This window comes from Sardina pilchardus, chromosome 9, assembly GCF_963854185.1.
Source record: "Sardina pilchardus chromosome 9, fSarPil1.1, whole genome shotgun sequence".
NCBI lineage: Eukaryota > Metazoa > Chordata > Actinopteri > Clupeiformes > Clupeidae > Sardina > Sardina pilchardus.
This window is the reverse complement of record NC_085002.1, coordinates 29,588,285-29,603,284: the sequence shown is the minus strand read 5'-3', so window position 1 is coordinate 29,603,284 and position 15,000 is coordinate 29,588,285. Positions and strand designations below refer to the sequence as shown.

General features: G+C 46.3%; 1 protein-coding gene across 1 annotated transcript in view; it reads right to left on the bottom strand.

Annotated features, from left to right (window-relative positions):
• Window positions 1-15,000, bottom strand: part of ptprt (protein tyrosine phosphatase receptor type T) — a 178,959-nt gene that overhangs the window by 40,971 nt on the left and 122,988 nt on the right. Inside the window, exons 14-17 of the mRNA XM_062545106.1 lie at window positions 14,708-14,737; window positions 9,513-9,664; window positions 6,159-6,236; window positions 5,823-5,858 (exon numbers count right to left, since the gene is read on the bottom strand). Of these exons, the coding sequence (XP_062401090.1) occupies window positions 5,823-5,858; window positions 6,159-6,236; window positions 9,513-9,664; window positions 14,708-14,737 (296 nt within the window). The remainder of the gene's footprint in view (window positions 1-5,822; window positions 5,859-6,158; window positions 6,237-9,512; window positions 9,665-14,707; window positions 14,738-15,000) is intronic.

The following is a 15,000-nucleotide window of genomic DNA, read 5'->3' as shown; positions in this document are numbered from 1 at the left end:
ACCAGAGACCAGGCTCTCGCTAACGTCGGAGACGCTGAAATATCGAGCCACTAAGACTTAGGGCCTGAACTGAAGGTCAAATATGCATTTAGCAAGGCAATAAAAGTGCATTTATTGTCTTTGCGAACAGGTTTTCATTTAGAAACGTCACACGGATTAAGATATCCTAATACTAATGGTTTGATTTAGTGACCTTGGAGGGAAACGACTCTCGGGGTCTCGATGGCACGCTTCTTTCATTGAGTCCTATCGGTGAGCGGAGTTTAATAAAGACCCACATGCTCAGTGATTTTCTGACATAAGTGAGCTGTCACGCTGACACGGATGGGGCACATTTGAGCATATTAAGCAGTCCCCCCCAGAGCACGGTCACCTTAGTGAGATCTGGGCGCCGCTGCCGCACTGTGTGACCGGAATAGAAAAGCCTGCATATCAGAGCCGGAGACCCAGTACACAGCAGAGCAGGGAGCCAGGGTGTAGGAACCAGCGCTGATGGTACAGCTCCATATGTGCTGTACACACACACGTACAGAAGTCATCTGAGGTGACATACAGTACTACATACACACAGTCATTTCCTGTGCATTAGCCGCATTGTGTATAGGCTGCAAGGCAGTGTTTTATGCCAGTTAAATGAAACAAAACCATGTTAATACCATGTTAACTGCCCCTGTGTGTTAACGTTATACTGTAGCTGGAGAAATGTTGCAAAATCAATGTATAAGCTGCGGCTAATAGCTGGGAAATTACAGTGCAGCATATCTATCCATCAAGTCTACTAAAAAGTCCAGTGTATTTCAGGTGCTAGGGTGCTAGAGGGAGGAGTGTTCTATCCTGGGCGCCTTCATTAAGCCTGGGAACATCCTGTCCCATCCGCACATTGTTCCCTGAGATTCTTGTGGCTGGCCACAAAGTACATTGGCTATTTCCAGGGATGAAAGCAGTTTTCAACTCTTGGCAGTGCTACAAAACATTTCTAACCGGGGGAAAGTGTGCACGCACCGAGTAATGTTCAATTATCAAATATCTTAGCAGAGCTATTTGCCTCACTCTTTCTTTTCGTGCTATATCAATAAACGTGACTTGACTAGACTCTTTTGCTCTCCCTGTTTTCCCTCTTTTGAAGGTCCATCTGCATGTCCTCTCCTACTGTAGCTCTTCAGAATAAACTGTTCTCATGTCTCCCTTGTTTTCAATGATAACAGTAGATGACACGTCCATAAGTTGTTTCATAACACGTCGATAGACGGTATGGTGCATTCTTTAATCAGTTAAGTTGTTCGGTTATTGGTTGATAATAGATTACCGTATCTGCCTTAATGCACAGGAGCGAGATGTGTTATTATTGTGCTGCTGCGCTTTCGTTTTGAGACAGTCGCAGACATCAGCATATCCGCCTTCATGCACGTATATCATTGTGAGTTTGATTAGAAATTCACACAGACGGAATCACAGACGGAGAGTTAGCATGAGAAAGGCACGCGTGACATCAGAGTGTGAGATGTGTCAACGGTGTGAGTCCAGTGCTGTTATTGGTAGGCATCTGCTCTCCTCTCTCTTTACCGCCCTGCATACCGCCACTGGATCTTATAGCGCTACGCAGTACCACGCAGTACCACGCAGTACCGCACCACACCGCACTGCACCGGCCTACAGGGTCCTGACCCTGATTCATACACACTCTGGTAAATGCGGACGGCTGTTCTAGAAATAAGTGTGCTCTTTTTTAATGTGATGCACTTTTATAATAGGCCCCAGCATTAGCGGATGACTACATCCCAGCTACTGCAGAAGGGTCCAGAGTAATGAGTGGTGCAGAGACCACATTAAGCTCAATTATCTCCACAGTCACTTTCTCACTAAACAACGCTGTTGCCTTCCATTAACACCGATAATCAGCCCGGCCAAAACACATCTGACAGCCCCTATGAAAGAGAACAGGAAGATGACATTTTAAATTAAGCTAAAATGTCCCACAGTCACATAGGCTAAATAATAGTGTTAATAGACTGTGACGTAACATGTTGTACCTCTGAGGAAAAGGCAGACTTTAGTTTGGCAATATGTGCGTTGAAGATTGACTTTAGCATGTCTGCGCCTGTCACTACACAATATTACAACCAAACAAGTAACTTCACAGTGGCATTATCACAAGGTGAACATCCAGATATCAGAAACATTATTGAAATGTATATGATATCAGAAATGTTTTCTATAAAGAATATAAATATATTATGCCCTCTAAGCATTTTATTTTTTACTGTTACAGTTTATACTCGAAACAACACAGTTGCTAGGTCGGTAATCGGCTACAGACAATGGTGGAAGTGCCGTTCGTCATGTGATGAGGTTACGTGCCATCAAAATGATTTTGGGAACATTATGTTAAGGTCAAAAAACTGTTACGGTATCGTGAAATTAATTTAAGAAATATAGAGAGTTGACTTAATAGATACTGTGTTGACTCATTAAAGACGTGTATACCTGTAATACTATTATTTATAAATACTACTAGTTACTAAATCTGGTTTGATTCATTTAAGGAAAAGTGCTGACTTTGGCATATAATGCATGTAAAAGCCCTTTTGAACAAGCGGCAGGGAGAGTTGGGGTGTGGAGAGCGAGAGCGAGAGCTCCAGGATGGAGCACAGTGGAATGAGGCCAGTCCCACAGCGAGTTCTCACTTCCTGTCCGAGGGAAAGCTCCCTCCTCCTCCTCCTCCTCCTCCTCCTCCTCCTGCTGAAACTGATCCCTCGCTCAGGCCAGCCATTAATCCAGCACAGAGCACCCACTGTCTCACCTGCAGGACAGCCGCCAGGCCAGCCCATGGCCCTGATGAGAGAGGGAGGGGAAGAGAGAGAGAGGGGGAGAGAGAGAGAGAGAGGGGGAGAGAGGGAGAGAGAGAGAGAGGTAGGCAGGATGCCAGAGCCTCTCAACAATCTCATCTCAACTGTTCTCTCTCTCCCACTCCTCTCTTTCTGTCTCTGTCTCTCCCACTCCTCTCCATATCTTTCCTGTTAGCCTTCCCCTTGTCTCTTAGTCACCAAAGCTCCTTTCCTTCTCATCCCAGATCAACGTTGGGTTCCCAGTCTCCTCTCCCCATTTCCCTGGCCATGCATATAAATATATATCTACACCCCAAAACTGTCTCTCTCTCTCTCTTCCTTTGTCTTTGCCCCTCTGGTGAAATAATACAAAAATAAAACACTTGCAGTTTAGGTGTGAAGAGCAAGTCACACCCAAGCAATGGATGGTGCAGCTCAGAGTTATTCTGCCTAAAAATTCACATCTTCAGGAGGCGGGAAATAGTAGATTGAAACAGAGAGAGGGAGGGAGAGAGCGAGAGCGAGAGAGATCAAGAGAATGAGAGTAAGAGAGAGAAAGAAAGGGAGAGAGAGAGAAAGAGAGAGAGAGAGAGACACACAAAGAGACAGACAGAGAGAGAGAGAGAGTGATAAAATTAAGGACAGAAGCTACATGGATTAATGTATTCAAACACTGTCTCCTCTTCAAATAGGTGTAATATTCCAGAGTATACTTCAGTAGTGCTGGCTTGCTCTAAGCTTGTTTGCAAGAGTGGAGGCTAATGAATACCCTGTTGATTCTCAGAAATCAGATGGTTCAACATGTGCTGTAAACTCCCATGGCTTCATCTCACATGGAAAGTTCAACACTCAAAGAGAGTCTGGAGTTCAAAAAAAAGAAAAGCGTGTCTGCTTTTGAGTGTGAAAATTGTAACCATGGTAATTATACCAGACTGCTGTACCCGCAAGCTGTAACTGCTTCACAAGTCAAATCTTTCTTACAGTTAAAGCAGTGACTTCATTATGTCTGAAGATATGTCTGATCATTGCACATCATCAGACAACAGTGATGCTCTTTGTTATATTAGTGCTTTTGGGGAATTATGGAGCTAAACTGATACACTAGCAAGAACAATTAATTCTACACCATAAATATTTAATGTATTGTGTCTAATAATCATTCTTCATCATCTTTTTTTTTTTTTTTTTTTTTAATTGTGAAATTATAACTAAACTACCATCCTGTTATAAGGTAGGAATTCCACACCGCCTACTCCAGCCCTAACTCACTCTCTCTCTCTCACTCTGGTCCTACTGTAACTCTCTCTCTCCAGTACCTAAAACTCTCTCCCTCTCTCTTCAGCCCTAACTCTCTGTCCTCCAGTCCTTTATTCTGCGTGTCTGCTGGTGCTGCCACAGCTATGGCAGCCTGGGATGAATAGGCAGAGCTAAATTATTGACTGCAGGGATGATTATGGCACGTACTCCAGGCAATTTACAGATGTCTTACAGTACAAATTTACCGCTGAAATCAATAAACGCCTTTAATGATCCAGACAATGTTTTTTTTTTTTTTTAAAGATTTTTTTTTGGGGCTTTTTATGGCTTTAATTGGACAGGACAGTAGAGAGTATGACAGGAAGCGAGAGGGAGAGAGAACTGGGGTGGGATCCGGAAAGGACCACGGGGCGGGAATCGAACCCGGGTCGCCGGCGTGCGGTGCAGGTGCCCCAGCCAGTCGCGCCACGGCTGGGGCCAATCCAGACAATGTTGACAGCAACCCCCCCCCCCCCCCCCCCTCCCAACACACCCACCTCCCCATCCCCCACCCCTCCTCCTCCTACTCCTCCTTGTTCTCCTCTTCCTCCTCCTCATTTTGATCCTCTACTGTCTCTGGTCTAACGGCACGATGCCGGTGTTTACTTTGGCTGATCAGACCCACAGAACATGTAGGACAGACAGCACCATAACACTGCTGTGGTAACACCCTGCTAGCATGGCAGAGAGAGAGAGAGAGAGAGAGAGAGAGAGAGAGAGAGAGAGCGAGAGAGAGAGAGAGAGAGAGAGAGAGAAGGAGAGAGAGGGAGAAAGGGAGAGAGAGATGGAGAGAAGGAGAGAAGGAGAGAGGGATGACAGAGTGAGAGAGGGAAAGAGACAGACTCTTTGCGGATAGACTGGCATCCCACACTGGTGTGGCAGGGCTGTGGGCATGAGCGGGGGGCACCTCCAGACTACCTCCAGATGGTCAGCACACACACACCCCGGCCGAGCCAAATAAAACAGCGCTAGCAGGCCAGCTCTCTGACTGAGGGCGCGAAGCAAGCCCTGGCGGCCTCCTGGACGCCTCCTGGACGCCGGGCGAGAGGAAGAGAGAGAGGGCAGTGGGAGAGAGGTGGGTGGCGCGCGATGGCACAAAAGTGGCACACGAGAAAGACACCAACAACAAGAACAACGAAGAAAGAAAAAAAAGAATTCTACTCCTCCCCTCCTACTCCTCCAAGCGGAGTCAAAGCTGTTTGGCAAAGAACGGGGTCAATCTGCTCCTCAGAAGGAGCGAGGAGAGGAGAGGAGAAGAGGGGGGTTTTGGGGGAGGGAGGTGGGGTGCGGTTGCAGGGCAACAGTAAGCACCAGGAAATGGCTCTGACATTTTCCAGCTGTCACGCGTGCGCTCAGCCAAGGTGAATCCTGGGATGTCGCTCCTGCAGACCTCAGCCGGACTCCAATATGGAAATCAGCGCTCGGCCGTTTCCAGGCGGAGCGGCCTGCCTCTAATCACACTTCCCAGTATTCAATTAAAGCCGGCGGCCTCTGTTTGCTAAGTGCACTGACAATCTCACGCCGCGGTCTGTCAACAGGACGCTTCTGCGTAAAGCACGCGGCACATGTGGACTTATGGTAATGACAAACGGAAATAAACCTCCGAGCCGCAACCGCCCGCCGAGCCAAAAAAAACAAGGACACACGCGCCGAAAGTCACGGCAGCAATTATCCTGTCAGGAAGTGATTAGAGAGACTTACCTAGAGACGCCGTCGCAGGGACCGGCTCTTTGGACACTAGAAGAGAGGAGAGAGGGAAGGACGTGAGTTACAGCTCCCACCATTTTAGTTTTCACTTTCAAATCCACCAGCACCGAGACAGAAAAAATAAAAAAAATCCTCCTTTAAATTAGGTTATCGTCCACAGACGGGCCTTTGTAGGCAATAGATATCTAGCTTAAACATATCAATATTTCATTTGACACGTCTTGTAGTGAAAAGTGTGGGTGTGTTTGGGGGAAAGGAGAGAGCCTGGGGGCCTGCGCTCGTAGGTGCGGGGTTGTTTGAAGGTTATCCACAGGAGTGCAGGCTCTGTACCTGAGTAGTAGGAGTTGAGGAGACTTTTGCTTTGAAGAGTTTTGCCCTGGACAGAGAAGGAGCAGGGGGAGGAGGAGGCTGAAGGGAGGAAAACACAAGGGAGACTTTAGACACCCTCAGATGCTCACTGGTACACACACACACACACACACACACACACACAGGAAAACATACAGTATACAGACAGAGAGGGTGAGAGCGAGAGCGAGTCCTGCATTTTTCAACAGAGGGTTTAACTGAAGGTGGGTAGAAAGGCATTAAGTCACCTGCTGTGTGCTCCACCTTATTCTACTGTAATGAGACATCAAAGCTGGATCCTGCAACGATCAGCTATTGATTCTGTAGGTAAGCTAAGCACACAGTGAGTCATTGCATCATCGTGACTTAATTGATTAACTTGTCTGACATCCCACAATGCATCTGTGTTGGCACTTAAAAAACGTCTAGTACCTGAAGTGTCCACTAGTCACACACTTCAGATCAATTACATGTGGGAGCAACAGTGGGTTGACGTCGGAGGCAAACAAAACAATATTCATGGTATGAAAACAAGGCTTCAGAGCCAGGACTGTGGCATTCCGAGGGTCGGAGAAGGCTAACCAGAGACCTAGACATGTGTTCAGCCACAGGACAGGTGCCCAGGAAAGACAGCCTTCATTTTTCACTCAGTGTGGGAGCAGCTGTGGAATGGGGATCGGCTGCTTTGCATGCTTTAGGTGTCCCAAACATCCTGTCCTCTGTCTTTTCTCTCTATCTCTCTATCTCTGTCTGTCTTTTCTCTCTCTCTCTCAGCAGTCTCTGGCTCTGTCCAACACTGCACTGACACCTGTAGACGCTGTTACAGTGAGACTCCACTCTCATTTGTGCACCAGAGTTCAGCAGGCATGACGGCAGCGCTCAGGACACACCAGCTAACTGCACATCATGATGACAACAGAGGGGAACAACAAACAGATGACAGACACACAAACAGACAAAAGATGCAGTGCTGGAGGAAGAGGGGGGGGGGTCAGTGGGGTCAATGTTTTTTTCATCTTGCTCCTGTTCATAATGATATGACAAGGAAACACACACACAATCACACACACATACACACAACAACAACAACCACATCAGCCAGGCCATAGGAGAGCAGGTTTCTCATGAAGAGTCATTTGAGGGGTAGAAAACACACCGCCGTCATGCACTACCTGTATTATCTACCATTCTGATTTGGAGGTGGCTCCCAGTTATTGACGTGTGCATTCAACCCTGTATTAAAAGCACCATTTCCTGTGCACATCAGAGCACACCCATGTTCATTCATGTGCAAAAGAGACCCACATGGAGGTGTTAGTAATTTGGTGTGGAATAGATGTAAAATATCCAGTACCTGAATCAAACACACAGGTGCTGGATTATGAGGGTTGGCTTTGTTAAGGTGCACATGCTGGGATGCGGAGTACCCACAAAGACTCAAATTCTACTTTGTGAAGAGAAAGATGATGGGAGGCCAGATGTAGCAACAGCGTTTCCACTGCTAGGCAGAGCAAGAGCAAAGGAACACGTGTGTGTTCACTTCAAGTCTTCATTGTGCAAAGATCTAACTTAGCCGGCCTTTAAGACTCGTCATGACTAGGAACGTTTGAGAACATAGCCGCTGTGCGCTCTGATACGCCGCTCTACACAGCACTAGGCATATTTGTAGAGCAGAGGGTTTCTGCCCTGCCTGTTCTAGAGGACAAAGGTGAGAGATGGCTTGTGAAATGGTGCATACAGTAGAATAAATAGTGGCGTCCGTATGGCAATAGCTCTTCATGTTCTCTCCGCATTCAAAGCAGCACAACTAACCAACTGGTGAGTGTCTTGTGTTCTCACCTCCCCCACCACACAGCCCTGGTGTAAAGTGACTAGCGTCATCACAGTATCCAGGGGGCTTCTTCACACTGCCAGTGGCTTGCGCCCCTCTGTGCAGTACGCAAGAGGCTTGTGGCTACGCAGATAAGCGCTGCTAGCACGCCACCGTTCATTCACACATGGCCACATTAGCGCCGCGCTCGATGAGGCATCAACAAAATACTAAGAGGCCGCAACAAAAGGAGGCGGCGAGGCAGGACTCGGAGGCGAGGCAGGGCTCGGCGGCCTCGTCGCGGCTCACTGAACTCCACTTGCTCCCATTTAGCGTCGGAGTAAACAGCAGGAGAGCCGGGCCTCTGCTCTCTGATGACCGCATTAATGGGCGCCGGAGTACGAGATCTGACCGGCCCTCGGCGATGAGAGAGTGTCAGTACGCCGCGACCTCCGACTTCCCCCTGCTGATGCCGAGCATCATGGGAAGGGTATTTAACAGGCAGTCCCATCATTAACTCCAGATCACTGGAGGAACCCTGCTGGGGAGTTGTGCCCAGGGAGCCTCTAGTCAGTCCTTCTTAAGTTGGCAGAGTGGGCAGGTAAAAGGATTGTACACAGAGAAAGGGGGGGGGGGGGGGGGGGTTGTCTCAGGAGAGGCAACCTTTCCACAGGCTCGGTTAAATTGGATGCACAAACACTGGACACTCCTATTAGCAGCTGTATGTGCAATTATCACATGATGCTCCACAGAACTGTCTGGACTATGTGGGTGGGGTGGGGTGGGGAGCAGTCGCAGGGGTACAAAGCAGCAAACTACGGACACAAAGACAATGCATGACCTCATGCCTGCGGTCAACCACGGGCTCCAGAGAGTTAAGGCTCCTCCACACGATAATCAATGGACACTATTGAGCAGTGGCAACAAAAATAGAACGAAATGGTAAACTACAAGGCGGCGGCAAAAGGGGTTTGGCAGTGGTGTGCGGGGTCGTATTGAAAATAATTAGACTCTAATGTAATTGGACGCTCCAAGCGGAGTGTGTCACCATGGCGTCTCTATACGGAGGCCTTTAGAGAGAGTGAGTCAAACAGAGGCACATAGGAGGGATCAGAAGAGCTAGAAGACACAACATAATCACTACATAAATAATAAAGTTAAGTAAAGTAAAAAACGAGGATGGGAACTTTTTTGATTTACACAGTAAACCAGACATCGGTGGAAGGGAAATATAACTCAAAGAAATGCTGCTTTCATTTCTAATGTGATGTCAAATTGCGCTCAATGTGTATAAATGGCTAATGGCAAATGCCTAAAACTGGAACTGAGGCGTAAACAACAACATTTTAACGGACATAATACACCCATCAAAAGTTGCTAGGTAAAATAGCTGAATTGCTGAAATTCTATGACATTCTACTTCTAAATGTAATGAAATTCTATTTCTAACAATAGACGGAGGTCAGACAGGAGATATTGTTTTGTTTTTTTTCCTGGTGGAAACGGTCATTGGGGGGGTTACTCACAGAAGCCGTTGAGGTCCTGGCTGCTGGTGGAGAAGGGGTCGTCCTTGTGCAGGGTGCTGACCTTGCCCGTGCTCTTGTCGGCCGTGCCCACGGGGCCCATCTCCCGCTGGGTGCTGCTGCTGGCCGTCTCCTTCTGCTTTTTGGCCAGTTTCCTTCAAACGGCCCCACAGAGAACACAAGAGGAGGTTGACGCCCGCACAAAAGATTGGGGAGAGTGGGGGGGGATACCCCACCACCACCACCATCAACACCACCTCTTTTTCCATCCACCACACGAAGACAGTCCATCACAACATGAGCAAACCACATTTGAGCACACTAACAACGATGAGCGAGTGAGTGAGTGAGTGAGTGAGTGAGTGAGTGAGTGAGCGAGTGAGTGAGCGAGTGAGTGAGAGAGAGAGAGAGCAAGAGAAGGTCGATCGTATGCACTGAGCCAGATTCTGGAGTGAGTCCAGTGACATGTTTAGGGCGGCTTTGGAATAATGACCCCCAAACAAAATGTGATGAATAGATTAGAAGCATATTATTCTGCAGTGACCTCCCCCGAAGCGAGATAGAGCCTTCCGGTCAAGCTTAGACTTTTAAAACAGCCAATTGTGGATTGTCAGCGTTTTTGACAGGTGGTTGCATAGTCCAGGAGGGAGATTATGGAAAACGTGGCATAAGATGAAGGGAAAAGCGCCTTCATTATCCTGGGTTTTTACTTGCCATGTGGAACAAAGCAAATCAGTCACACAACAACAGCAAACACTACAGAAACATTCTACATGCTTGACCACACCAAAGTGGTCACCTCCTATTCCATTTAGTGCGTTACAACACCAAGAGAGCCTATGCCCTCGGTGCACATGGAGTGGCTTTCAATAAGTCTCTGCTCATAAATTAATGATGGGTCAGCTCGAATATGGTCGTTGTATAGCCATTATATTTTAACAGCTGAGTTTTAGCTTTAAGGGACCATAGCTCCAGCCAGTGTGAGTCAGCGTCAATTTCATTACTCAGTGAATTCAAATGTGCACTACTGCTGCACTGGGAGATCTTAGTGATGACCACTTAAAGTAGTCCATGACCCATTAACACTGAGATGAATCACGCGAGGAAAATGTACCAAGACTATGAAAGCGCAACCTCATCGTGTCTATACTTCCCTCTGCTACCTTTGAGAGAGATCACCTCCAGTTTTGTCCTATTCCATAACTTAACAGCGTTGCACTATGGCGCTCTAAAGAAACAATTTATATGAGCACATAGATTGTTATATACAATCAACATGTTCACTGTGTACCACAGAGACAGTTCAATTCAAGTAACTTTTAACCAGACTGTATAATCAGAAATATAGCAGATCACATGATGATCTCAGCTGACTACTAACAGAAAACCTTTCAGTGATCTTCTACTTTATTTCTGTCAGATGTCATATAAAGCCATAAGACAAAACCACGCATTGAAAACCAAAAGGACGACATCTGCAGTGCAGTCTTATTCTATTTTCTGCTCTTCCCCTCATGGAAATAAAGCATCAAGAGTTGATACATTATGCAAACTATATATATATATATATATACTGTGTATATATATATATGCACGTCTGCATTAGGGTATGTGCGTGTCTGATGTCTATGTCTGCATATGGCTTCAGTCTTTTGTTCCAATTCGAAGTCTGCCAGTCTTTTGTTGCGTCTGTTTTTATAGATGTGAGTGGGTGCAATTCTTCTCAATCAAAGACAGAACTCAGAAAAAGCTTAGCTGTCTGTTTCTACAACCTTTCTGGAGAAATTCTTCCCTGAAAGGAGCTTTAGAAAATGTTCTAAGTTTGTGAACTGCTGATTGCTGCCTCCTTATCCATTCCTTGTGCACTTTTTTGTGAGGGGAAAAACACTTCCTTTCTCTGAATGAGAATGAAAGGGGTAAGTACATGTTGCCCCATAGCAAGTGCTAAGATAAATACAGCAGTTGAACGGGAAGAGCTGAATTAAAAAGAACGGCAGATTACAGAGCACACATGAGTTAGAGAGAGTCATTGAGGACAAGGAAAAAGATAGAGAGAACAGAGAGAGACAGAGAGAGAGAGAGAGAGAGAGAGAGAAAGAGAGTTTGGGGAGTACTCTATCTGGGTGGTTTGGTATCACCTCTGACGCCTCTGGGCCTCCAGCGAGCCCACATCGTCTCATCGTCCACCCCAGCGAGCCACAGGAGCCCAGCTCCGTGCACACGCCGCCGATAAACACGCCACTGATGACCGCCTGGGTGTCTGCGACTGGCCCCGGATAGATTAGAATGGCACTGTAGGGGTCTTTCATCAAAACAAACCTCCGGTCGCCTACAGACCCTCCTTCCACCGCCATTTTCAGAGATGTAGCAAAAGGTCACCAAAAAAGCCCTCATTACCAAAACCTTCTGAGCAGATCTGCCCACTAACTATTCCCATAATCATCTCGTTTTAAATGACAAATTCCTTGCATATTGTAAGTGGCAATGAACTAGAGATAATCCTTATTTAATGAATGTCAAAGCAGCACTTCATTAAGAGTAAGGTTATCCTGAGCAGGATGGCCCGCCACGTCCTAGTGTTTTATGGCACCAACTTTGTTAATTGCGCAGCACTTGATGTCCTGATAATAATGAATCCTTTCTCAGGAAGTGCAATGGCACATTAAAATAAAGTGGAGAGAGAGAGAGAGAGAGAGAGAGCGAGAGAGAGAGAGAGAGAGAGAGAGAGAGAGAGAGAGAGAGAGAGAGAGAGAGGAGAGAGAGAGAGAGAGGGGAAAAGAAAGGAAAAGAGAAGTTGGACCCTTGACAAACCACAGCATTAAAAGGATTGTCTGCCATAAATATAAACTACTGTAATAAATAAAAAACATACATAAAAATGTAAATAAAATGACAGCTTCATCACCTCATGATATCGACAGTCCAAATCAATTAGTCGTTTATAGAACATGGATGCCAAAGGTATTGAGTTGTGCTGAAGAGGGGTTTGTAAGAGCAGTGAATGGAAGACAAGCAGCCTGGTGATGGAGACAGCATGCATGCATGTAAGCCGTATGGGTCATATCAATGCCATAGAGCATACAGTAGCATCCCGGGTAGGCATGCAAACACTTCATCAGCCAGATACGGCGCAAACACAACTACACACGCTCAAAGGAAGCTCCTTCATGTTCAGAATCAGAATGGTGTGTCTGCTGTTGCACTGTGTGTCCGTGCAGTGTTTGTAGGTAACCGCGCCTGTGTGTGTGTGTGTGTGTGTGTGTGTGTGTGTGTGTGTGTGTGTGTGTGTGTGCGCGTGTGTGCGAGTGTGTGTGTATATATGTATGCGCTGCACGCTTATGTTTGTCCAGCCTTGAAGGCTGTGTCCGACTTTGAGGAAGAGGAGATAAGGGATATACTGTATATATACAGTATATATATATATGCTAACTCTGATGGAGCCAACAGGGGGAGGAGCGCCCCGTTGGGGTCTCATATCCTCTCTCCAGCCCCAGCGGAATGGACTAGAAAGGAGCTGCATTTGCTCTACAGAGGGGTGCTGATGCAGTGTGGCTGGCGGCAGCCTGTAGGCATCACATCAGCACCAGATGACAAGTGCTCCAGAGAAAGCTACAGGCAGCCGTCCTCCAGCACAGCACAACCCGCCTCTCATCCATATTTCAGGAGCTTCCAGGGGGGAGAAAAAAGAAAACACACACTGCCGGCTAGCCTTGGACGCAGAAAGCTTTTAAATCCTTTATCATGCTAAAGAAACGGCCAAGAGCTGTGCGTCTGCGGAAGACCACGTCACGCTGGGCGAGTGAAATAGTCTGACCCCCGGTGAAATACGACTGGCATAATGTTGGTGGCCACTTTAGTGCCAGAGAACATTTTCAAAAAAGATTAAGGACTGGGCATGGGTCTCGCCACGAACCGGTCACATCTGTGAAAAACTTGTTGATGTCAGAGTAAGCTGAAATCAATAATATCGAAAGCTGTCAGTTATATCTCTTTGTGATGTCAATGACAGCTTGGCTTAAAGTGGGTTGTGCCTCACTGACAAATGTCACATTTTGTTTAGATGTCACTTTTTAGTATTTCAAAGGGCATTGAAATGAAATATGTTTACAAATAACAAGTTGGATGCTCCAAATGAGTACATATGCATGACTTCAAAGCTTTTACTTGGTCCAATTAACATGGAATGCCGCCCCCGGCACTGCTAGCATTTAAAAACAGCTCCTCTGTGTTAGAGGATCAACTAGAAGATGGTTATCGGAGACAACATGACTGTGAATTAGTCAGCATGTCAACATAATGTATACTGACTAGTCAAGTGGTACTGCTGATAAAAGATGGCAGTGGCATTTTAACCGCTGATTTACATCTGTTGTATGGCACGATAATATTTCATTAAGTCATTAATTATTGAGTAGTCTAATTTAACAGAGTCAGTGATTCAAATAAAGATTTAATACAAGACATCTATCATGAACTTCTGAGTGTTTTCCGCGCAGAGTTCCTTCCTCTCGTTAATGAGCGGTGAGGTTGTAATGACGAAAATGAAAATAAATGATCCACTTAACGGAAAATTCCCCAAACCAAGCCAAAGAAAAAAGTAGAGGAAATAACTGGATGCAAATCCAAGAGAAAATGGCAATTAAAACAACCCTGTGTGTGTGTGTGTGTGTGTGTGTGTGTGTGTGTGTGTGTGTGTTTGTGTGTGTGTGTGTGTGAGAGAGAGAGAGAGAGAGAGAGAGAAAGAAAGAAAGAGATTGTGTGTGTGTGTGTGTGTGTGTGTGTGTGTGAGTCTAACAACCAGGATGCTAAACACAAACTAACTCTGTTCTTTTTGTAGGTGCTGAGATGCTTTGTCCACCATGGCATTGCTGATTGGTTAAAAGGGCTCACTCTGATCTCCACAATGAGGTCATGGGGCAGAGTTTGGGGGTTGGAGGTCTGCATGTTCAGTCTGAACTGCATAGAACTGGGGGGACTTCTAGGAACTAGACTCTCAGAAAGGGGTACATTTCATTGGGGACAGTAACTGCAATCCTATGACTGTACACAGGACAATATCATAGAGTCTCACTACTTGGGCTAAGACTCAATGCTCATGTTTTGAAACACCATAAAATTAGTTCAGCAAGAATATGGTAACAGTAAAGAAAGATACGTATTCATTCGTGAAGAAGAGGCCTTACTTTAATGCTACTTACAGGTAGTAAGAGTAGGAATACGCATTTCTTCTGAAGCATGAAGGCAAGCCAGTTGGGACAAATTGAGCACCCAAAAAAAGGACAAACACATGGATTGATTAGTTATCTTATCCCTCCCTCCCACTTGCAACAGGGAGGCAGAGCTGGTTGAGAGAGAGAGACAGGGGGATAGAGAGAGAGAGAGGGAGAGAGAGAGAGATGAGGAAAGAGAAAGGGTGAGAGAGAGAAGGAGAGAGATAGAGAGAGAATGATAGAAAGAGAGCGAGACAGAGAGAGAAAGAGAGAGGGGTAGA